We start from the raw sequence: 23,950 nt of genomic DNA on the forward strand, positions 1-23,950 counted from the left end.
ATTGGTTCCGACCATTTTTGAACGTCTTATTTCAGTTGTATATTTCTTACCTTAGGCAACCTTACGGGGGCATAAGAAGGTTTTTATAAAGGATGGCAAACACATGATTTGTGTGTTAGCATGTACTCTTATCAATAACGTGTCCAAATTCCTTGGCTCTGCATTGTGTTCAAGAACGTATGCAAAGTAACAACAATGGCCTAATTGGGGAAGGGTTAGAACGAGGTATTTTTTGAACATGGAATAAACCATGAATGTTTTTTTTTGCTTGTACTAAAAAAATATCCATATCACGTGGTTCTGCATAGGGTTCATGATCTTAGCGAACAAGAACATGTGCAGTAAAGTAACTACTCTCTACTACTAACTGCAATGACAATACAGATTACTTCAAATTAAAAGCGAACAGTTAAACTATGTTCACTTTTTAATCTTGACAAATTTGTATACAAATATATATCTGTTTCTTTTTCTTTCAGACCTGCGCGCGTTTTCTGCAAGTATATTCCAAGACAGCTCCACGTGTAATGGGAACCAATCATTTGATTCAGAGAACCAGCAGTTACCTGATGCAACATATTTATTGTTATTGTTATTGTTGAATAAAATAAGAGAACAAAGCCACATTTTGTTAAACATGTTTAAGTATTGGGTAATTAAAGAAAGCTTCTGAAAATCACGTGTCAGGGAACAAAAACAAAACAGCAAAAACATTAAAAAATAAGCGGCGTTCAAGCATAGACATGATAAAATACGAACGGATCCGAACCATCCGCCATGCTGTTTTTCTGATGTTGACAAGCGATATATTTTGAGCGAATGCATGATATACTCGTAAATGTATAGTGAACGATGATATTGTTTCTCTTTTCTTGAAACCTTGCTTTGCCATGACTTAAATGATAACATGCGCCGTGCATTGTACTCGTATTCTTGGCATTTGATATCAGTAAATGATGCATGATTAACACGCTTAAATACAAGTAATATTTTGAGGTTAAAATCTATAAAACAATTGAAAATGATCCAGAATAGACCAAGGAGGCTCTAGTGTCTATCTTCTACATAGGATGTTCCTTATTTTGTATTCGTTGTTTTTTCGGGTGTTCGGTTTTTTTCAGGATAGCTAGATAGGTTTTCGTACTAAAGGTTGACGCTAAACATAAAACAATTTGGTATGGTCTTTGTTCATGCAATACCATTTATTAGTTCACAACAAATATGTATTTATTTTGGAAATACTTTGTATATTAATGAAAAATATATCTCTTTAGGCGGTTACAACAATACGTTATCGTTTCCAAATTTGTGGAACGCCTTAATTTGGAAAAAGCAATGTAACTGAAATCAGGTGGGTTTTTTTAGTAATGAAAACAGTATTTAAAAGGATTGAAGAACAGCGTTCAATACGTAGCGTATATATTTTTTGAGGGAAATAGCATTTAATAAAGATAACTTTGATATTGAAGCTAATTTAAAAAATAACTTTTGAACAGTCCATTTGCTATTGATAATTTCTTAATGGTGTTGACATCCGAAATTAGACATCAGACATCATTGCAAACTCTTGCAGATTTCTCTAAGTAGACACACCATTGTTTAAGGATTGGAGTGTATAGATCGATATGAAAGTAATCTGTATGTAGGAAGAAATTTTATTGCATTTTCATTTATTAATTGTTTACGTACTTGGTGGACATGGAAATGGTATATTTTCCCTCTTTGATATGTGCAGGTCTTATTCGATTTTCAGATGTTCTTTAAATGTTAACATTTATAATCATTTCATGGTAGATTGTTGTTTGGAGTGACATATAACGTAGATCTGAAGATGAAATTGAAGACTTGTAGGTCACATGTCACTAAAGGAAGAAAACGTGTTCATTCCCTTAAAACTACTTTGCTAACTATACTTTAAGGAAACCTTAATGCTGGACAGTGTCAATGAATTCCAATGCATCATTAGCAATTTTTACAAAAATGGTAAATATTTTCACACTTACGAATATTGCATTTTTATTTAAAATCACAACAGTACTATAGAAATAGAAACATCTTAGAAACGAAAATTAACATGTAATAAATTTTGGCATTAAATACAAAATTCAATTAAAATGTTTGAAAATACAAACTTTTCGTAGATCTGTTGTTTCCATTGTGCCAAAATATATTAGTTTACTAAGCTACTGTTACCATTCACATCCGAAATAACTTTATGACATAACAAGAAACATATGTAGAAGTCTAGTCTCGAATAAGTAGGCTTCTTTTGCACTTCCGCCTCACCAAGTGCGGATGGAAGTTCCAAACTGCCAAGTGTGGTACATGTAGCCATGTGGTGGACTTCCGCCGTCCATTGCGTACTGAGTGTAGGAGCCATCCGACGAACTGAAACGTATAATTATGTGGTAGAATAACGATCGGGTAGATAGGAGATGACGGTAGACTACCGCGTTACCGGATGGTCCAGTGTGGCACACGAGCGGATGTTCTCTATCTGTCGCTTACTACATGTTCAAATGAATACGATGAACAGTATGAAGTGGTCAGCTGTAGTAGTCAGCCTGTTACTATTTAACGATTGGTAAGTTTCCGAGTATTATAAGCATGTTTGTGGAAATGTTTAGCAATTTAAAAATAACACTAGAAACGATGATAAACTCAGCCACTTTTTACGGGGATTGTATATTTCATTTGAAACTACAAGATTGTCGTAGTCAAAGAAAAAGAAAGAAAAGAAAAAACAACAACAGGAAAACAAACATAACAAACTGGTGAATGTTTTGTAGTCAGTAGTAAAAATCGAAACAAAATGAGAATATAGTAGCAGATTACATACTTATATGCGTATCCAAGCCCGCCGTTGCCAGAGTTGAAGACCAGACCACCTGCGAACGCCACGCCATTTGCGGCCCTAGCCTTGTCGTCCTCTACCATTGCCTGTCCATTAATCCGTATTGTATTACCAATTATCTAAAGGGTATTGTCGTTATGATTGAAGAAGAGTTCGAGAATTAACTTTTTCGGGGATTAAAGGCAAATACGAATTGTAGAAGCGAATTGAACAAATACTTCACCCTTCAATTTCCGTTAGCCCTGAACGGCCCCTGCTACGGATAGTGTTTGCGTATAACTAGAGCTAGCAAGCTAGAGTTTACAATTCGACGGTTGAACGCGAAAAGTTTCTAAGTGACATAAAATAAAGAAGCAGATAGAACCTTTTCGTTTTCACCCCTCGAAGTGATTCCGCATTTAAACCACTAATTACTAGTCTTTATTGTGTAGTGGGTCCAGTCTTTCCTACAAATACCGGGGATACCGGCTCGATGCATACTGGTTTTTAAACCTTTTTTGTTATTGTTTGTTATTAACTAATTTACTCTTTTGTGAAAGTTTTATGAAATTAAGATATTTTAATGAAATGTTCAATAAAACACGTTATTGAATGTTTAGCTGGTTCACAAATATAAATATCCTTTTACATTGATAAAATGCTGAGACTTGCTTGATGCTGTATGCATCATTTTGCAATTGATTTGATATTATTAAGTATGTGGTTTTTCGTTAAGTTATTAAAGACAGAAAAAGGTTATTTTGGAAACTTACTTACTGTTGCAAAAAGCATGACTATGGCATCAGACGTACTGATTCCAGGTTTAACCATTTAAATAATCATAATGATACTATGTATAAAGATTGTATTCCTTACTTATATTATGAACTTATGATTATTGTCCGATAGTAAATCGAAATGCTTGGCCGATTCGATTCGATTATCGATAGCAAATGGAGTCCGATTTTCAAACACTACTAATTACCCTTAACATTTCCTTAAATTTGTAGCCGAACGATAGTCTTGTGTTATTAGTTAGGTGGAAGGGTTAGGGGTTAACATATATAAGTATTTAAGTATCCGTTGCAAAATCACTCTACTCAAGCTACCGTTCATGAATTAGACAACATTTTGATGTGGTTATTCTATAATGGTTTTAAACAGACAAAATGCCGAGTGTTAAAGGCAATCATTTAAAGAACACCAGGCAAACATGGTTGGCACACCGAATTCAACATCTACCTGCAGTCGTGATGCCATGTTGTTTAGGTTCATTTCCAGGTTAGTGTTCATCGTGTTCAAGTTATTTTCCAGGTTAGTGTTCATCGTGTTCAAGTTATTTTCCAGGTTAGTATTCATTGTGTTCATGTTAGTTTCCATGTTAGTGTTCATGGTGTTCAAGTTTGTCCTCAATGCATCCATGCTGTTGTAGAAGTCAGGACCAAGGGGCCCTGCAACAGAATTAAAATAATATATACATTAACGTGTTCTTTTAGTTCAATCAACTTATTGGCAGTAATACCTTTCTTCCGCTTGTATGTTCTTCATTAAATCAGGCTTTCTTAACTTATCAGTTGTAAATTCTGTGTCGAGCACATATCGAATGTATTATGTCCCAAGCATGAAATTAAACCATTTGAAACAGTTTGGAGAAACGAAACACGTAATATTTTATAATATTTACAAATTTAATAGGTATTAAATATCGTATTTCATGTAAAAAAAGTTTACTTGTAAAACGAATAGAATGTATATATATATATCTAATAAAGTCATGGTACGAACTTTAGATAAAAGTGCCAAGTATTTGTTATACTTACATTGAGCCAATGATGTATGCACTGCAGACACACAAACCAGCAGCAAGACAGACAGTTTCTGGTCCTCCATGATTTCCTGAAAATACGGAGAATATATTCATATCAAATTGGTTAATGTTCAGCGTCGGATTCCGGTTTTATAAACCTACTTACCAGGCAAACGTCAATATAAAAATTAGCACAGTATCCTGTTTGTTTGTTTATCAAGGTCTGCCCGCGCCCATTGGCTGCATTATGGCTTGACCCCGCCGTGACGCCATCACGACATAAATTATGTTTAAATGCCATAAGTGACATGAGATAGAAGTGACAGCAATTCGCTATCAAATCCAGACATTGGTGAAACAGAGATCAAGAGATCCGGGTCCGATACCCTTGCTCTTTGCGAAGAGACCTCTTGGTTCTTTAACGTGCTCGGTGTTAAGCACCGATACACAGGATACAACTTTCCAGGGTTGAACCAGTACTGAGTACATCACTTTTCCAAGCACAACCCTTTAAATGCCGAGCGCCAGGCACTTGTACCAACTTTTAACGTCTTTTGGTATGACGCGGCTCGGGATCGAACCCACGACATCCCACTCCGTAGGCTGATGCCTTAACTACTAGGCCGCGGAGACGGTAGCACAGTATGCTACATCATCGAGTGTTTATATAGACGGCGCCCTGGAAAGCAATCCGGTCATGTAAAACATTACAAGAAAGTTTCATACTTGCAGGTAAGTATTTTTAAAGCATATAGTTGTATTGTTAGTAAATACATTAGTTTATAAATGCAGATTACTTAACTGAAAACTAGTGTTGTTTTTGGTTCGTAGCGGGAAACATTACCAGCCAGATGACGGTAAACATAGACCCTATTTGGCCAAACCTAAGAATTGTCATTATATTATTATAAATGTCCAATAACCACATCGTTTTGATTTATTTTAATCATTTGTCATGCAATAACTACGCTTTGTATTTCAATGTATTACAAGACAATACTAGTTATTGTTAGAGCGAATCCATAATTTTAATCACGACGGCTGCTGGTGACTCAAGAGTATTGTACCATTTAAAAGAAAGCGTTCAATACGTAGCGTATAACGTTGTGATTTATCCGCACGGTAGTTATAGAACTGTTCCGACCATTCTACTTCTTACTGTTCTGATATGGTAGGCGAAATAAAACACTTTCAAACATGGCACAAGAAAAAAAGTTTACTTACATTTAATGATTTCTGAAATAATGTGTATATCCAACTGAATTGTTAACAGCTGATGGTTTTTACGCAGTTACAGCATGCAAAACGTACGGGTTGTGCATATAAATTGTTGTTTTCTACTTGCCACAAACGGCATGTCAAGGTGACAAAACATAAAGTTTATGTTTAAAGGGACACACTCGTATTTGTTATTTAAGTTTGTTCATATTCAATTATATCTAACAAACAAACAAAAACGTATGATTCATATAGTTTTTGTTTTGTAAATTCAAGATAACAACTAGACACTTTTTTATGCAATATATCAAAGACGCGTCCGAATAGGTTTAAATGTGAATATATTTTTCTACCAGTATTCGATTGAGGGTAAACATGAGCTTAAACATTCTTATAAGTGATTTATATAAGCAGCGATGACATGAATTGATATATAACATATTAAATCAAGAGAGCGCCATGTTGTCAGAAACATGTTAAAGATGAAATAAAGCATGTATTCCCGCACCACTCGAATCGCAGCCAATGAGTCATTTCGTAGTAAATGTCTGTGGAACAATTTTAGGACATATGTGAAAAATCCTTTACGCTTAAGATTGATATCTAGGTGCGTAATCGCCTTCTTTTACTTTATTCAGGTCGGCATTATGGCTTGATATGCGTAATCGCCTGAAATTAATCGGCTTTTTCAGTAATCCAATCATTGCGGTAAACCAGACTTGTACCCTGTTTTTCTTATCGTTAACATTTACGACAAGTGTGCGCGTGAATATATAGCGATTTCTGACCAGCGACCAGTCCATCTAAAAAGGCAGCGAATAGGTGTGTAGATCATTGTTATAGCCGTCTGGCTAACATTTCTTTAAAACAACATACAACATGTCGAATGTTTCACTATTCAAATAATCAAAACGGTCCCTTTACAACAAAGACTAAGAAAACTGAAAAGAAATGTGTTATTGATAAGTATTCACATTTCTAACAATCTAAAGTCACATCCATAGACCATTGTCCATTGAACATTGTAAACATATGTACCTATAGACCGTGACTTATCCGTGACTTGTATAAGAACAAAACTTATTTAACGACATAACGATGGCGGATCCGTGGTCTAGTGCTCACACACTTGACTATCAATTCAGGGGTCGCAGGTTCGATTCCCCGTCGCATCTCTAAAAATACTAATCGTCTTCCGGGAGGGACGTGCTATATACTGGAGCACGTTAAAGAACCAGGGTAGCTCTAACCAGGGTTACATTCTGTCTGTGCACTATGCTCCAAAAACCTTAACTGACTAACACTCTTAACGGATAACCCGCCGAAAGGGCAAGGCCCGAGTGCGAGTGTAAATAAACTTAGACACATACAACGACATAACGACTAGCTATCAACCAATGCTTTTCGAAAAAAACGAAACGTATTCTGTGCAACTTTTTCCAAATATCATAAACAAAATACCTGTTTTAAAAACTTCTTTAGAGTGTAAAAGTGTTTTGTCACATTTCAATCAAATCAAAATATCCGACTACAAATACGATGGTTTAAACTGTCACTTTAAAGTATCGGTCTCGAACAGCTTATTAAAAAATATTATCATTATTGTAAACACGTATCAACCTCACGTGAGTCTAGGATGTGGTTTGATGGCTAATATAAATGTTTTGCTTCGGCTTGTTAAATGTAATAAAGGTTCGTAAAGCATAAAAACTGACTTGTGTTCTTGTTGTGATTGCCATTGAACCGATACAAGGAAATAATTATTTTAGTCGACACATGTGCACAATTTGGCAAAGAAACATGGGAAGAGGTTGAGATTGTCTAGGTTATTTCCAATAACAATAATATTTACGCCTCTTTACATATATCCTTCGTAAAATGATTTCTTTTTTGCAGACGTTTTCATTCTGCACTGACCCGATCATGTTCTGATCACTAAAGAACATGCAAAACAAGCTTCAGCATAACGCAGAAAATCACAAAGATCCATGTTGACAAGTTTTATTTACGAAATGTCCATAGGTGAATACAAAATGAATGCACATCTCATTTTTTTTTAAATTTTATCCATCGTAAATAAGATCAAACACGAAATGAAAATAAATATGAATAAAATATTGCTCTATGCCATAAATACAAAAAGGAAGGAAAACTGTATAAAATGCCTACACATGTTGCACAAATCTGTATTTTTTGTAGACCTGTAGATTTTAATTTGCTTCAAATTGGCCAACATATACAAGTTTACAAAGATATTGTAAGCGTCCATATCATAAACACCATGATGATATGCCAAAATATCCAAAAAGGTCCAATAAATCTAGATTGAGTAGGCTTTTGTTGCACGTCCGCCTCACCAAGTGCTGATGGACGTTCCGAACGGCCCTGTGTGGTACATGTAACCATGGGGTGGACTTCCGCCGTCCATTGCGTACTGGGTGTAGGAACCATCCGACGAACTGAAACGATTTAAGTCGTAGAAGAAAGATCTGCATACTACCACCAAACCGAATGGTCCACGAGCGGGCTTTCTCCATCCTCAGCGTTTAGAGTGTTCAAACAGCATATTATTTAACGACAAATACGTTTCCAATATAATAAGCATATATTATGCCTATAAATTAACAAATCTAATGAGAAACACTGACTTATTACGGTGTTTATCAATGTATCGACAGCTACGAGAGCTGTCGCAGTAATAAACAAAACAACAGCAAAACACACACAAGAAGCGAACAGGTACATATGTTGTAATCAATAGTAAGAAATAAAACTACATGAGAATATAGGAGCAGATTACATACTTATATGCGTATCCAAATCCGCCATTGGTAGAGTTGAAGACACGACCACCCGCAAACGCCACCCCCTCTGCGGCCCTAGCCTTGTCGTTATCTACCATTGCCTGTCCGTTGATCCGGATGATATTACCAATCACCTAAATGGTATTGCCGTTATAATTGATTAAGGGTTCAATAGTATACATTTCGAAGATTAAAGGCGAATTAGGTCCACTGAAGTAGAAGCAAACTGAACCAATACTTCGCTGTCACCCCTCCATTGCAGACAGCCCTGAACGACACCTTCTACGAATGGTGTTTGTGTTAAACTGTAGGCTAACTAGAGTTTATAATTGATCTTGTCTAATGGATAGGTGTTCCGTTAGGGTAAGGAAGAATTAGGTGGTATAGTTGATCTATTGTAAACTCGCTCCATTTAAGCATACCGTCGATGAACATAACATTAGCGTGTGGTAATTTAACGGTTTTTAAACAGACAAAGTATTAAAGTGAATCATTTTAAGTACACCATATGCAAAGATAGTTGATACACTGAATTCGACGCCTACCTGCAGGCGTGATCTCATCTTGTTGCGGTTGGCTTTGCGGTTGGCCTTCATCTTGTTGCGGTTGGCTTTGCGGTTGGCCTTCATCTTGTTGCGGTTGGCTTTAAGGTTGCTCCTCATCTTGTTTCGGTTGGCCTTCATCTTGTTGCGGTTGGCTTTGAGGTTGGCCTTCATCTTGTTGCGGTTGGATTTGAGGTTGGCCTTCATCGTGTTGCGGTTGGCTTTGAGGTTGGCCTTCATCGTGTTCAGGTCGGCTTTGAGGTTGGACTTCATCGTGTTCATGTTGGTCTTGTGGTTGCTTTCCATCAAGTTAAGGTTGGATTTGAGGTTGGTCTTCATGGTGTTCAGGTTTGTCCTCAATGCATCCATGTCGTTGTGGAAGTCTGGACCAAGAGGCCCCGTAAAAGCAGTAAAATGGTCTGCAAATAAAACCGTAAGGTGATATTTCAATAAAATATGTTTTTCATCACAATTTCTCAACGTCAGTTTGATTGTTTGGCGTAAATCAGGCTTACTAATCATCTTCCTGGTACATTAACGTGTGTGTCGAACACACAACACGGCTAGTTTGGAATTCACTACGTCTCTGTCATGAAATGAAACCGTTCAAAAGTGTCTAGTAAAACCATAATAAACAAAATAATGTAAAGAAGTTACATTGGAAATATAGTATTTGTAATACTAACATTGAGCCCATGCTGTATGAACGGCAAACCCACACACCAACAGCAAGACCGACAGTTGCTCGATCACCATGGTTTCCTGGAAATGTCGCATGTAGCAGCAATAAGACCATATCAATAAAACACTAAGAACTATAGGGACTAGCCCAGTTGTCAAACATTCAAATATAGGCCCTGTTAACAGGCACAAGATATGGGGCCAAAGTAAACTGACCGAGGGACACAAACGTAGACATTGATTCTTAGTTTAGCTTCGGTTCTAACTTCAAAATAAAAACTAGAACAGTTTCTACTTCTTTGAGATATATACAACAGGCGCTCGGGAAAGCAATCCAAGCATTTTAATCTTTAAAACCATTCGGAACTCCTCGGCCATTTTTCATCAAAAACAACCTCGGATGACTGCCGGTTCATCAGTAGAAGTAGTTTGTAAAATGTTAAATAAAAATATTAATTAATAGGAGTGTTTTAACGTGTTTTTGTATTACTAAGTTTATGTTGATTGCTAGTAAGGTGTATACTTTAAAACATAAAAATCAAGAATCCCAGAGTAAAAATTTAATGTTTAACTGCTAAATTCAAATTACAACGCGATCTACTTGCAGCGTAGTTTAACTGTACAGATTTCTGACATTGTAAACTGCCCATATACATCCGAGGTTGTTTTCGATGAAAAATGGCCGAGGAGTTCCGAATGCTTGAAAACAAAGCTTCTTGCTTGCACGTTCATACATGTCTAAACTATAGTATTGTTAGTAAATTACATCTGCACTTGTTTCATCATCATATAAGTTTATCAATACAAATTAAATAGTTCAATTCGTCATTTCCTAGCATCGTCATTAGCAACTTTTACTTGTTATAAGGATTAAAAGTGATGATAGAAAAATTCAAATAACCACTTAGTCTTAATCCATCATAAAAAGTTTGACACGTAGTTACAATGTTTCTGAATTACAAGATAGTGTTAGTTATTGTTCAAGGGTTAGAGTTATGGTTAGGGTACAAAAAAAACCCGTAGATTTTTACTTACCTTTAATAATGAATTCCTAGATAAATGTGTATATCCAACTTATGTTTACTTGGTGATGAATGTTGTGCAGTTGAAGCGTGCACAACGTACCGAGTTGTGCATTTACATTGTTGTTTTCTACTTATTATAACTGAATGTCAATGTCATAAAAAATAAAGTTTATGTTTAAAGGGACACTCTTACAGTTTTGCTCTTTTATATTTGTTCTCGAAGATTTACAAATTGAATTAAATCTAACCACAAAACAACAGGTACTCACTTGAAATAAATAGAATTTTAATTTAAGATTCCAATAAATAACGCTAAGTTTCAAGCGCGTAACTACTAAATGTCATCTGATATTTTGCCTAAAGATCCATTGCCAGACAACTACCAGGGGGGTAGACTTTCAATGTTTTTAAACGTATGTTCATGATTTTCGTGGTAAAATAGTATCAGACTGATAATGTTTGCATTTTAGTTGCCGTATTGCGAGACGTTCGTGTTACATCAAGAGTTCTTACATTGGTATAAACAGTTATTAATTCAATGAGCACATGAATGAATTGCTAGAATAGTATACAAGTGTATCTGGTAGGTAAGTTTGAAAAACAAATAAGCGGATCGTTCTTATTGGGTAACTCATTTGTTATAATTATACACATGTCGTGCAGGTCGTGTCTTAATTGCTCTTATATTAACGTTTGCTTATTCTGATTCTGCATCAAACAAACAACTGTATACATTTGTTATTAAGGTCTCTAGAAACATAGGTTAAAATCGTACATACCAGGTCGAAACATCCTCCCAAAACGCCAAAATACTTTCACAACCAGCCATTTTGTTCCACATCTAACATTTCCCTCACTTAAAGTTCGGCAAAACAAATTACGTTGGACCCCCCTGATATTCTAATCACTAAAAGGGTTCAACGTAGAACAGCGGTTCACAAAGATCGAAGTCATAATACGATGTTGACAAGCTTTATATAATTTATGCGTACATGTCCATTTGTTAGTACATAATAAAGCATTTGGATACAATTCAATAATACCTTAATGTAAGACGGTGTTGATGAATCCAGATGCATTAAAAACACATAAATAACAGAATGGTGAAGATTTTTGCACGGCTGCATATCCAATTCTTTTTTAAATTACAACGATAGTTTAGGAACAAACACACCAAAGAAACGAAAATAAACATGACTTAAATCTGGTTCAATGCTTTAAATACAGAAAGCGAGGAAAACCGTATAAAATGCCTACAAATATTCCACATACTTCTGTAGTTTCTTATTTGCGTCGAAATAGGCCAATGTATATATTAGTTTATTAAGCTACTGTTAGAATTCACATCAGAACCAACATCATAATATGACAAGAAAAATAAGGAGTCCAGTCTCGTTTAACGATTGGGTAGGCTTCTGTTGAGCGTCCGCCTCACCAAGTACGGATGGACGTTCCGGACGGCCCTGTGTGGTACATATAGCCGTGGGGTGGACTTCCGCCGTCCATTGAGTACTGAGTGTAAGCACCATCAGACGAACTGAAACAGTATATATGTGGTAAAATAGCGATCGGAAAGATGAGGGTACACTACCGTATTACCGGTGTGGCACGGGTATCCGCGAACGAAAGGTTTCCGTCCATCGTATGCAATGTGTTGAAATTGATACGATGAACAGTATGAAATGGTCAGTCTGTTATTATTCAACGATGGGCAAGTGTCCCAAAAGTTCTAACATAGTTTATCTCTTATGAGAATTTGACAAAGGTGAGAGCAGTCAGGGACTCATGGACTTATTGCGGGTTTGTATACTTCAAGCAAAACTAACACATTAAATAAACATGTAATTATGTTGTATTTAGATGTAACAAGCGAAACTAAATGAAAATATAGGAGCAGATTACATACTTATACGCGTATCCAAGCCCGCCATTTGCTGAGTAGAAGACTCGACCACCCGCGAACGCCACGCCCTCTGCCGCCCTAACCTTGTCGTCCTCTACCATCGCCTGTCCGTTGATCCGGATTGAGTCACCCATAACCTAAAGCGGATTTATGATTTCACTTGAAAGCGAACATTGTACAAATGACACTGGGGTAATGGCAAATGGAACCAACATTTCACTTTTCGTCGTTTTTTTTTCTGAGAGCCCTAAAAGGATCCTTATGCATCAGTCACATTTCCCGCGGCGGCTGCGTGGTCTAAAATATATGCGGCCAGTATCAATAAAATGGCCGCTGAAGCATTCCCATGGCCACATACTAGGGCGTCCCTGTGGCGGCCTTAGGTGTTTTACAAATACCAAGGCAGACACATAGTAGCCACAAGTATGCCTGCTCCACGCACAGCGCAGACTGCCACAGGGGCCGTGGCGTGCAAGCAGACGGGGCCGTTCTTGGGCATTGCGTTGCCCGCAGGGTGGGTCACATACCGCAAGGTCACAGTACGGATTCCGTAAGGCCGCTATTCATAATACTCTATGATAGCCGCACGGCAAAAGCAAGGCCACCGTGCATCCGTTGATGATCGTGTTGAAGCACTATACGGTGAACCTAGAACTGAAACTAGAACAAAGCACTACGGCGACCCCTACGGCCTGTAAAAGATAGGAATACGCCCTAGGGTAACCCTGAGGCCACCGCAAATCCTATGTGGCCGCCGCAATTACCTCTCGAGCAAATGTGACTGAGACATTACCAAGGATTGCATTGCCGTGTAATTCTAAGCTAGATAGAGTTTACTCATCTCAATTACTAGTATTTAAACCTCTCATATTCCTCTACGTCTTTAGCGAATTGAATTGAAGGGAAAGGGTTTCGGTAATGGTAATGATTATAGGTGCAGACCAATTGTAAAACCAATTGTAAAATCGCTCCCTTTAAGCCAATCCTCGATGAATAGACAGTTGCAACATTTTAAACAGAAAGAGGATACGGCCATAGGACAGAAGGTTGACTATCGTTGCAAAAACAGCAACGTCAAAAATGGTTAATGAACTGATGGCATCTCATACCTGTAGGTTGGATCCCATGGTATTCATGTTGGTCACCATAGCGTTCATGTTGTTGAAGAAGTCAGGACCAAGTGGCCCTATACGAAAAGATATTAGCATGGTTATAACACTTTACTGGGAGTTCCGCATGGTGTATGGTAAAATGGTACTCTCCGATAGTTGTTTTCTTAATGTCATCTCGACAAACATATCTTGATTATCTTCGGTCATTACGTTTGAGTTGGAGTTTACAACATGCCACACAGCCAAGCCACCATGATTCATGTTTCTTGTTTAATATAAAAATCATGAACGGTTTCAAATTTGTTTATAGAATATTTCATGTTTGTTGGATAAAGCTCTTTTTTGTGAAACAGAAATTGTAAGATTTTTATATAGCCGATAATTATAATAAGACAATATTACTAACATTGCGCCAATGTTGTATGCACCGCAAACCCACAAACCAACAGCAAGATTGACATTCGCTGGTCGACCATTGTTTCCTGAAACTTCAAAGACGATGCCCAAATAAATCTTCAGAAGTAGAAACAACAACGTAAAAACGTAAACTATTCTAGTGATATGGTCATGTGAATTATTATTCTGTTATTGCTAAGGTTATGTCAATACAAACTTAAACACTTTTTGACAGAGTTATGGCCCATTTCCAAAATACCCTTATTTCACATCTCTACATAAGACTAAACAACCAAACACTGGATACAAACGTCGTTAACAACATTCTTTCTGTAACATCAACAGCAGTTTGCTGTACTAGTACTTTATCGTGTGGTTACACTGCATATTCAGTCAAAGACTTAAATGCTTGTGATGCTTTGTCTTTACGTTAAAGCTGCACTCTCATAGATTTACCGTTTTTACAACTTTTTTATTTTTTGTCTTGGAAATAGCAAATCTTTGCGTAGATATCTGTAAACCAATGATGTAAGGTTGCTGACAAAAAATCAGATCGTAGATTTTCATATTTCCGTTCGAAAATTAATGTTTTATGGCTTAAACGGTTTAAGAAAAATGCATAAAACATCAATTTTTGAACTTAAATATATATAAATCTGCGATCTTAATTTTTGTCAGCAGACTTATATAACTAGTTGCCATGGTTTTTCCAAGACAAAAAATAAAAAAAAAATGTCAAAACGTTTAATCTGTGAGAGTGCATCTTTAATCAAGTCCAATTGCTTATATAATTAATGTTTGGCTACGCATGAGGTAAAGTACTCGAAAACAGTCATAACCTTCAGGTGAACCCTTCTGTCGTTTTGCTGGTACCCCCTTATTATGTTTGATTGAAAATCTGTTTGTAAATATATGTGCAGACCGTGACTGAATGTTTATTATGTGTCTTGTTTGTTCGTTTGTTATTCAGCTTCCAATGTGCCACAACACAATATCAAAAAGAGAGTGATAGTTGTCTGATGGTATAATTGTCCGTCTTTCACCCAATACTGTGTGGTTTCGATCCCCATCAGCAGTACTTTCTCATGACCCCTCACAGAAGACACCTGGGGCAGTGATTACGAACAGTCTCAAGTCTGAGTTCCGACTCAAGACTCAATATGGCAAAACTTCATTTCATTGTAATTTTCCTTCTATCAAAGCATTGATGGTGAAATTTGCTGAAATATATTACTATTTGAGTTTTTTACAATTATTCATATATATTTTTGTAAAAGATATGGAATAAATATGATACTTTGTAATTCAATAAAAGTGAATTTCTGAGTCTGAGTCTAGACTTGGACTTGAGACTGTTCGTAATCATGGCCCCAGTACGGGTTAATCTAAATGCTGTTTTATGTATATATGTATACCTTTAATACTCAGTTAGTATTACCTGCTACTGACTATTGCGCCGTTACCATGTTCAAGTGCAACGTTCAATAAATAGCGTATGGTATAAATCAATTAAAGATGCACTCTTACTCCAAAACAAGATTTACCACAATAAATACATTTTTTAAAACATACCAAAAAGGATGAATACATGCCAAAAACAATGGTTCTTATGAAGGATATCGAGTTTAATTCGAAAGAAAGGTGCAGAAAACTAGGTATTTCTACCTTATGAGACGATAGTAATATTTTAGCATTCACCAATCATTTAGTATCATTTTTTGCGATCTCTGCTATTAAATACACGGTTATAATCTTGTTATCAGAAATTAATATTTTCCAGAAATGCATTATTTAGTAAGTAGTTAAAGGTTTATCACTCAAAATTTATGTTTGTTATACATGTGTATGCATTGATTTTGAATAAGAGTGTCACTTTAAAATGGATAGCGGTGTAATTTATTTGCACGTTAGTTATGGAACGGTCACGCCCATTGTACTTGACACTATTCAACTATGTGAGCTAATGTGAGACGAAAACAAAGAAAACACTGTCAACATGGTAAAACAAAATAGATTGTTTTACTTACCTTTTATGTATTCTTAAATGAATGTGTATATCCAACTGATTTTGTAGATTGAATAAGAATAGTGCGCAGTTACAGCGTGCTGAACGTATGGGTGTGTACGTTTACTATGTTGTTTTCTACTTGTCATCAACAGTTTGTCAATGTCATAAAACCTATTGCTCATGGTTAAAGGGACGTTATTGTTTTGGCTGAAATTTGCTAATATTGAGGTATTGTATTTATTGTGTGCTATAATAACCACCAAAAAGCTGACGTCATAAAATTGGTGAGTGCTGCTTGCAATTTACACGACATTTTTTCCCAATTTAACTTTATAAGATTTGTTCAATAAAACACATCAAAGGAGCTTTAAAAATTATTAAATGGTGAAAGAGTGTTCGGTAAATTATAAGAAATATAAGATACCACTTCGGGCCATATGGCATTATAAGGACCGGTCAGTCAGCCCCTGAACGTGAATGGACCTCGGCTAATGCCTCGGTCTGGACCTGCACTGTCAACTACAATAGTGTGGCTTGTGATGTAAGGAACCGAAACACTAATGCACCAGTCAATTGTAACCAGGCTCCCTAGGTCTGGGCAATAGCAGGGACATTGACTTTCGGTCCAGCCAATCCCAAGTAAAATCCCCGCCCTGCGGGCACAAACTGCTGGTAGAATCCCCGCCAAATGAGGTATTTATTTGAATATACTTTCGTGATTCAAGATTGCAATTATATAAAAACAATAATTCAACTAACTTACTGGAACTAAAGCATGATCTGCCATATTTTCAAACAACTTTAAACAACATCCTGTTATATTCTTTTTTGATAACGAATTAGTTGTTACAAGTGCGTTTCCGCCGTTCAGTCAGAATTATAAGGATTTACCGAGATAAAGTTAAACTGCCCCTTTAAAGCGTCTTTCGCTCGTGTTTATGTTTTATTTTAGCTTGTGAAATGTAATCAGTGTTGGTAAGCCATAAAATACTGAGGTTCGTGCTGTTTTAGCCATTGCAGCGTTATGAGAAAGTATAGTCGACGCGTGTGCACAATTTGGCAAAGAGAATTAAAAAGCGGTAAACATTGAATTGGTATGGGTTGGTGCTGGGGCTCGTGACTTTGAAAAACGTAAAATGATGTGAGAGAAACTGCTGAAATGTATGTTGTTTACACACATATAATATACTAAACAATAATTAAACACATTATTAAAATTAATATACAATTAAAAGTTAGTCTGTTCATGTCTATGCTTTCTACCATTTTATGCAGTTTTTTGCTAAGTTGGTCTCGATTTGACCTCGTCTTACCAGTTGATATATAACTGATGCGAGTGTCTGTCTCGTTGGTAATGATATCAACAATAGGGCTCTAAACCACCCTTGGAGGAAGGCGTGTTGTAACGATACAAGCATAACCGAGTCTCTGCACACATAAAATAGCCGGCCTCCATTGACAGAGACGGCCCCCTTTTGTAACATCTATTAGGTTGTGTTATGTTTTAGATGTCATTCATCGATGCGAGAAAACAAGGTTACATCTCCCTGAGAAATGAATACATCAAACAAGTACACGAGAGGGGCCAGTCTCGGTTAAATTGAGGCCAGTCTAGGTAAGCAACTAGTTGAGTAGGCTTGACATATCGCTTCAACTAGTAATGCCAACGGTTTGGTCTGAGAGCACATACCCCTGAGAGCACATACCCCGTCGCTAGCCACAGCAAAATGATACCAAAGTACACTAAGTCTACTACTACTTTAATTAAAAGAGTATTTAAAGCTGCACTCTCACAGATATACCGTTTTTACTTTTTTTGTCTTTGAAAGAGCTAATATCTGCAAACCAATGATATAAGATTAATGACAAAAAATCAGATCGTAGATTTTCATACATCCGTTCGAAAATTAATGTGTTATGGCTTAAACAATAATAAGCACAGTTACAGTTGAACGTATCCGTTAGTTTGATAGAATCACTTTGCGATGATAATACAAACATTCTTTCGACATTATGAGAAGGCAGTATTTCTAAAGTTTTTCCAATACATTTATTTCAGCAAATCAGCAGAGAGCCGTTACTGATTTTAATCAGGTAAAGCGATAGATATAAACAGGGGCTGCACTAGCGGATTTAGAGGGGGGCGCATCCGGCGCGCGCCCCCTCTAAAATCGTCAAAGTTTACTTTTTATGTCAATTTAGGAGATAAAAAATAATAAAATACGCCCATAATGCACCATTTCCAACTACAAATTGTTAATTTTTCTTGATTTCTTAACCCCCAATCCATATACAAACAGTTTATGCCATACACTTTCGGTTCAGAGGGAGGGGTGCATGTCAAAAGGTTGCGCCCCTAAGCTACGCCCCTTCTAACGTTGATTCCTGGATCCGCCCCTGGGCTGGCCCATTTACTAGGTAGTTCTCACAAGAACATGTGGACCAGTAGAAAGACAAATGTTGTTAGTATTTACTTATATAGATAAATATATTATCGCATCAAACCATTTTTCGTGTAAGTACATACTAACAACCTTTAACCCTTAAATAATACAATCTGAGAATGATTTCAAAGAACGATTCGATAGTTTTATTTACATACAGTGTATGACCATTCGGAACTCCTTGGCCATTTTTTTCAAAAACAACCTCGGATGTATGCAGGTACATCCGTTGAAGTAGTTCGTAAATTTTGAATTATATCATTAATTAAATGTAGTGTTTTAGAGTTGTATATATTGATCTAAGTTTAAATTGATTGCCATTGAATTGTATTATTGCAAACATAATAAAGAATCCCAAGAGTTAAGTCACAAAGTTTAACTGCTAAATAAAATTACTACGCGATCTACTTGCAGCGGACTTAAACGTACCACTTTTTGAGTATGTAAACCGTCCAAATACATCCGAGGTTGTTTTCGATAAAATGGCCGAGGAGCTCCGAATGGTGTATGACAGGTACGTGTAAGTAACATTAAAAGTTATGCTCTTGATACATGTGATAATGATTGGAAAATATGAACGTCCGACAACTGATTCAGCTAGGCATGTTTTAAGCAATACCAAATAGCTGTTATGTATAGCTTCAATCTAAAGTACGAAAACCTATCTAGCTATCCTGAAAAAAACGAGCCCCCGAGAAAAAACGAATACTTAATGAGTGGTATATATACTTGAGCCTCCTGTGTCCATTCTGTACCATTTTCAAGTGTTAGCTAGATTTTCACTACAAAATGACTTAAAAATAATAAAACTTGTATTTCAGTGTGTTGGTAATCGGAATCACATAGAAATCATATTTTTGATATAAAATGTAAAGACTAAGTACTGTCTAATACAAAGTATGAAGCATGTTATTTACACTTGTGTGTTGTAGTCTGAATTAAAGTAAAAGGACATTAAACTATTCGATGAGATCATTGGCCAATGCGTTTCATTGGCCAATGCGTTGTTTATTTCGATCGGGAAGATAAAAATATATCCGTCCGCGGACGCTACACATTGAAACGAATTGGTTTGGCCATACTTAAATATATCTTTATTTGCACATCATAACATATTTCATTTTTAAAAGTAAAAAACGATTCCGTTAACAACGTCATTAGGTCTCGACAATAAAATGTTAAAAAACAACTACAAAAACTTCACTGTCAACGCTTTTATTCAACAATAAACTTAACAATAAATAGTGGGTATCACGTGGTTTTCCAGATGACTTGTCACGTGGTCTACCCAGCCGGATGTTGTCGGCATGTGTCAACAGTTCTGAAATTTATAGAACCGTGTATGAGAAACGTTGTTTTATAGATTAATACGATTCTAAACATGTTAATAGTCTTTAAGAATATAACACAAGATAATATGTAATTATATCTAAAATGTATTCTTTGAAAGTTTGTTGTTTTATTGGGTTAATAATGAGGAGAATTTCACTTAACAAAAGAGTTTCATTGTACAGCATTATGGCGCGTTCTTCGGAAAGAGCAAGTTTTTGCATAAATATCTGCGAACCAATGATATAAGATAGCTGACAAAGAAATCAAATCGCAGATTTTCATATTTCCGTTCGGAAATTAATGTTTTATGGCTTAAGCCGTTACTAACGGTATACTGACGGTTTAAGAAAATTGCATAAAACATCATTTTTTGAACTTAAATATAAAAATCTAATTTTTGTCAGCAAACTAATATAACTGGTTTCCATGGATTTTTGCAAAAATTGAGTCGTTCCAAGACAATAAATCAAAAAGTTGTCAAAACTTTCAATCTGTGAGAGTGCAGCTTTTAGAGCGCTGCAGCACTACACTACGTATATATTTGTGAAAAAAAGAACATTTATTATTTATACGAGTTCGAGCTGATATTTACAGTAGAAAAAGTGAGATTTTTAAAGTGTGATTAACTCACCATGGTGTTGTAGAGCGGTCAGTTTAACCCTGGACAATGGTGACGGGGGTGACGGTGGAGGTACTGTTGAAGAAGGAGTTGTTGGAGAACAGCAGCATCAGGACAAACAGGAGCCCGATCAGCATCACTGAAAACACATATATGCATCTTTAATGGATACCATTAAATTAATGCGCGTACAAGGTATGCCTCTTGTTTTGTCTTGCCATTGGCTACGATATTAAACGCGCCTAAGGATGCAAAAAGTATCTAGGAGTGAGCAAGTAGTAACGTGCTTATACGTTATTAACCGTCAGTCTGTATTTTACTTTAAAGTTCAGTTGCGTATCTCGTTGTTGTTTATCTGTTTTGGCCTTTAATGCTGGGCTTGTTTTTGTAGTTTCTATTGTAATATTGTAACGGTTTGCGGCTGTTCCTCATTATACATGCTATATTTAGCTATAGATAGTATACTAACGTATAGGGAGTGACAACATACACACGGGACTGTAAATCTGACACATTTTATACCCAAGGGGTTAAAATTATATTCTGCTTGAAATATTGAAATGGAGTTTGGAATGATTTCTTACGTAATTAGTTTGGTTTCAACGACACATATCACACATCACCATATTGAGAACTGTTGTAAGATTTCACTGAATCATAAGTCATATATGAACCCTTCGTAATGTTGGATACACCGACATCAAATCGCCATAATCGTTATTATAAGATTTCGTTGAAATATATTTTATTGGTACTTACGGAGACCACCATCTCCACCAATGCCGCCGCCGCCACCTTGGACGGGGATGGGGGCGTAGCCGTATCCATAGGCCATGGTCATTCCGACGCAGGCGATCAGGGCAAGGGCGGCGAGGGTGAAAGATTGCATCTGGAAAAAGCAGGGGGATAATATAACAAAAATAATCTACAAGGGGTGCCGTGGTAATAGAGTTATTTCAACAAAAGTGCACGTTAGCCTAACATTCAATATCCAAGAATTTAATTTAAGTAAACTTTAGTCATAGTTTGTTTAAGTTAAGTTAATTTCGTCTAGACCGTGGCAGACGTTATGATATACTACACGGTTTGTTATAAAACAACAAAAAATACACAAACGGTTTACATGCTTTAGTCGTATTTGCGAAAGTTTCATAATCAACTTACGTTGAATATTTTTTTTCTTTTTAATTGATTGTGATTGTTTTTGTTGAACTGCCACTGTCTTATTGTCTAATTTAAATATAGTTTAATATACCTTTTTGTTGTTGTTTTTCAAAACTTTATAGATATCCTTTCTTGCAGCAACCTATATTTGTATTTAGTATATAGTAATTTAAAAAACAACAACACCCAACCACTCACTTTACAATCGATATTTGAGAAATAAAGAAAAAAATAGAAATTTGAAAATTAATAAAGTAAATGTTCGTACCTTGATTTGAGGTGGAGTGATGACAACTGTAGAAATGTTGGTTGTGGTTTGAAAATAGCGAGGTACGGTTTATATACCCGAGAATCACATAACAGCGTCCACCATCTTACTTCCGTGTAGATGTCGGTTGTCAACGTCGGCTGACAAGTTATGGATTGTGTAAATTTTAGGTCGTGCTGTTTTGAGCACCATTGAAAATGAAGTCAGGCTGTTTTTTAACCATATGTATTAGTGTTTTAAATTGTAGATTTATTTTATTATGATACGCATACTGTTCAATTGATGCTTCACGTGCGGATAAAATAAATGCAATAATAACTTTAAAACTTGTACATGATGCTAGAAACTTTAACTTAATTGAGCATGTGAAACACCATATTTAGGAGTAAAACACCTTAGTTTAAAAATATTTCATTTATACTATACATCAAACATTGCAATCTTGTATGTCATCCTATTATAAACATAATAATATTGAAAACGGATTCAAACGGAAGTAGAGCTTAAAATGTTTCTATCCTTAAAATAGTTACCAACGTTCTTAAATAACGATTGTGATTGTTTAAGTCTTAAAACATAAGGAATGGACACACTATATGAACATTCGGAACTCCTCGGCCATTTTTTTTTTAAAAACAACCTCGGATGTATGCAGGTATATCAGTTGAAGTAGTTCGTAAAATTTTGAATTATATCATTAATTAAATGTAGTGTGTTAGAGTTGTATTTATTGATCTAAGTTTAAATTGATTGCCATTGAATTGTATTATTGCAAACATAATTAAATATCCCAAGAGTTAAGTCACAAAGTTTAACTGCTAAATAAAATTACTACGCGATCTACTTGCAGCGGACTTAAACGTACCACTTTTTTAGTATGTAAACCGTCCAAATACATCCAAGGTTGTTTTTGAAAAAATGGCCGAGGAGTTCCGAATGACTATATGAACTGTTGATGTCTGATATCCATATTTATCATTTGTATCAATTAAAAACACTTTATCAAAGAATCGATTTATGGCTTAAAAGATGGAACTAAAACTAAAAATGTAGGAAATGTATATTTATTTCATTGTTAAAAATTAATTAAAGTTTTGTAGCATTTCATGTTGATGTGTTAAAATCATTAGTGCATTTATGTTTGTCCTCTGGTTATGCATTAAATACATTTTTAGGCACAGTTTCCATCTCTAAGACACATCACTGGAAATCTTCCAAAGAAATATGGATTTCCAACTCTATTCGCGTGTACAAAATTCATACCGAACAATTTTAGAATATACAACATTCATTTCCAACGATATTTGCATGTACACCATTCATTTCCAAAGATATTGGAGTGTACAGCATTTATGTCCAACGCTATTGAAGTGTACAGCATTTACATCAAACGCCTTTAAATTGTAAACCGTTCATATCTTTACGCTTTAGGAAAATACAACATTTATATCCAACGTTATTTAAGTGTACACCATTCATATCCAAAGCTATTAAAGTTTAAACCATTCATATCAAACGCTTGTGGAGTATCCACCATTCATATCCAACGCTATTGGAGTATTCAACACTCATATACAACGCTTTTAAAGTGTACACCACTCATGTCCAACGCTATTGGAGTATACAGCACTCATATCCAACGCTTTTAAAGTGTACACCACTCATGTCCAACGCTATTGGAGTATAAAACACTCATATCCAACGCTTTTTAAGTGTACACCATTCATGTCCAACGCTATTGGAGTATACAGCACTCATATCCAACGCTTTTTAAGTGTACACCATTCATGTCCA

At 35.9% G+C, this 23,950-nt stretch overlaps 2 protein-coding genes across 3 annotated transcripts; both read right to left on the reverse strand.

The window, feature by feature from the left end:
- Positions 1-2,004: 2,004 nt before the first annotated feature.
- LOC128219918 (uncharacterized protein MAL13P1.336-like) lies at positions 2,005-5,995 on the reverse strand. 2 transcript variants are annotated; one of them, XM_052928091.1, is made up of 5 exons: positions 5,865-5,995; positions 4,654-4,729; positions 4,076-4,284; positions 2,840-2,940; positions 2,005-2,388 (listed from the first exon to the last, which is right to left on the reverse strand). In XM_052928091.1, exons 2-5 carry the CDS (start codon positions 4,721-4,723, stop codon positions 2,283-2,285), a joined length of 486 nt encoding a protein of 161 aa, XP_052784051.1. In that variant the 5' UTR covers positions 4,724-4,729; positions 5,865-5,995; the 3' UTR covers positions 2,005-2,282. The 2 variants fall into 2 exon arrangements, with proteins under 2 accessions (XP_052784051.1, XP_052784052.1); XM_052928092.1 differs by lacking the exon at positions 5,865-5,995 and adding an exon at positions 5,443-5,513.
- Positions 5,996-7,845: 1,850 nt separating this feature from the next.
- LOC128219404 (uncharacterized) lies at positions 7,846-16,487 on the reverse strand. Its single transcript, XM_052927215.1, has 9 exons — positions 16,349-16,487; positions 14,332-14,413; positions 13,923-13,999; positions 12,817-12,950; positions 12,345-12,447; positions 9,891-9,966; positions 9,208-9,623; positions 8,663-8,796; positions 7,846-8,317 (listed from the first exon to the last, which is right to left on the reverse strand). Exons 2-9 carry the CDS (start codon positions 14,399-14,401, stop codon positions 8,212-8,214), a joined length of 1,116 nt encoding a protein of 371 aa, XP_052783175.1. The 5' UTR covers positions 14,402-14,413; positions 16,349-16,487; the 3' UTR covers positions 7,846-8,211.
- Positions 16,488-23,950: the final 7,463 nt, after the last annotated feature.

This window comes from Mya arenaria, chromosome 15 (genome assembly GCF_026914265.1).
Source record: "Mya arenaria isolate MELC-2E11 chromosome 15, ASM2691426v1".
Classification (NCBI taxonomy): domain Eukaryota; kingdom Metazoa; phylum Mollusca; class Bivalvia; order Myida; family Myidae; genus Mya; species Mya arenaria.

Excerpts from the sequence above, each read along its gene's own strand:
- LOC128219404 (XM_052927215.1), bottom strand. The coding sequence starts at position 14,401 with ATGGTCGACCAGCGAATGTCAATCTTGCTGTTGGTTTGTGGGTTTGCG. Across the intron at positions 12,448-12,816 it reads GGGCTTGGATACGCGTATAA|TTCGTCTGATGGTGCTTACA; the intron begins GTATGTAATCTG and ends ATACTGTTTCAG. Across the intron at positions 8,797-9,207 it reads AGATGAGATCACGCCTGCAG|GTGATTGGTAATATCATCCG; the intron begins GTAGGCGTCGAA and ends AATACCATTTAG.
- LOC128219918 (XM_052928091.1), bottom strand. The coding sequence starts at position 4,723 with ATGGAGGACCAGAAACTGTCTGTCTTGCTGCTGGTTTGTGTGTCTGCA. Across the intron at positions 4,285-4,653 it reads GCATACATCATTGGCTCAAT|GGCCCCTTGGTCCTGACTTC; the intron begins GTAAGTATAACA and ends ATTCTGTTGCAG. Across the intron at positions 2,389-2,839 it reads GGGCTTGGATACGCATATAA|TTCGTCGGATGGCTCCTACA; the intron begins GTATGTAATCTG and ends TATACGTTTCAG.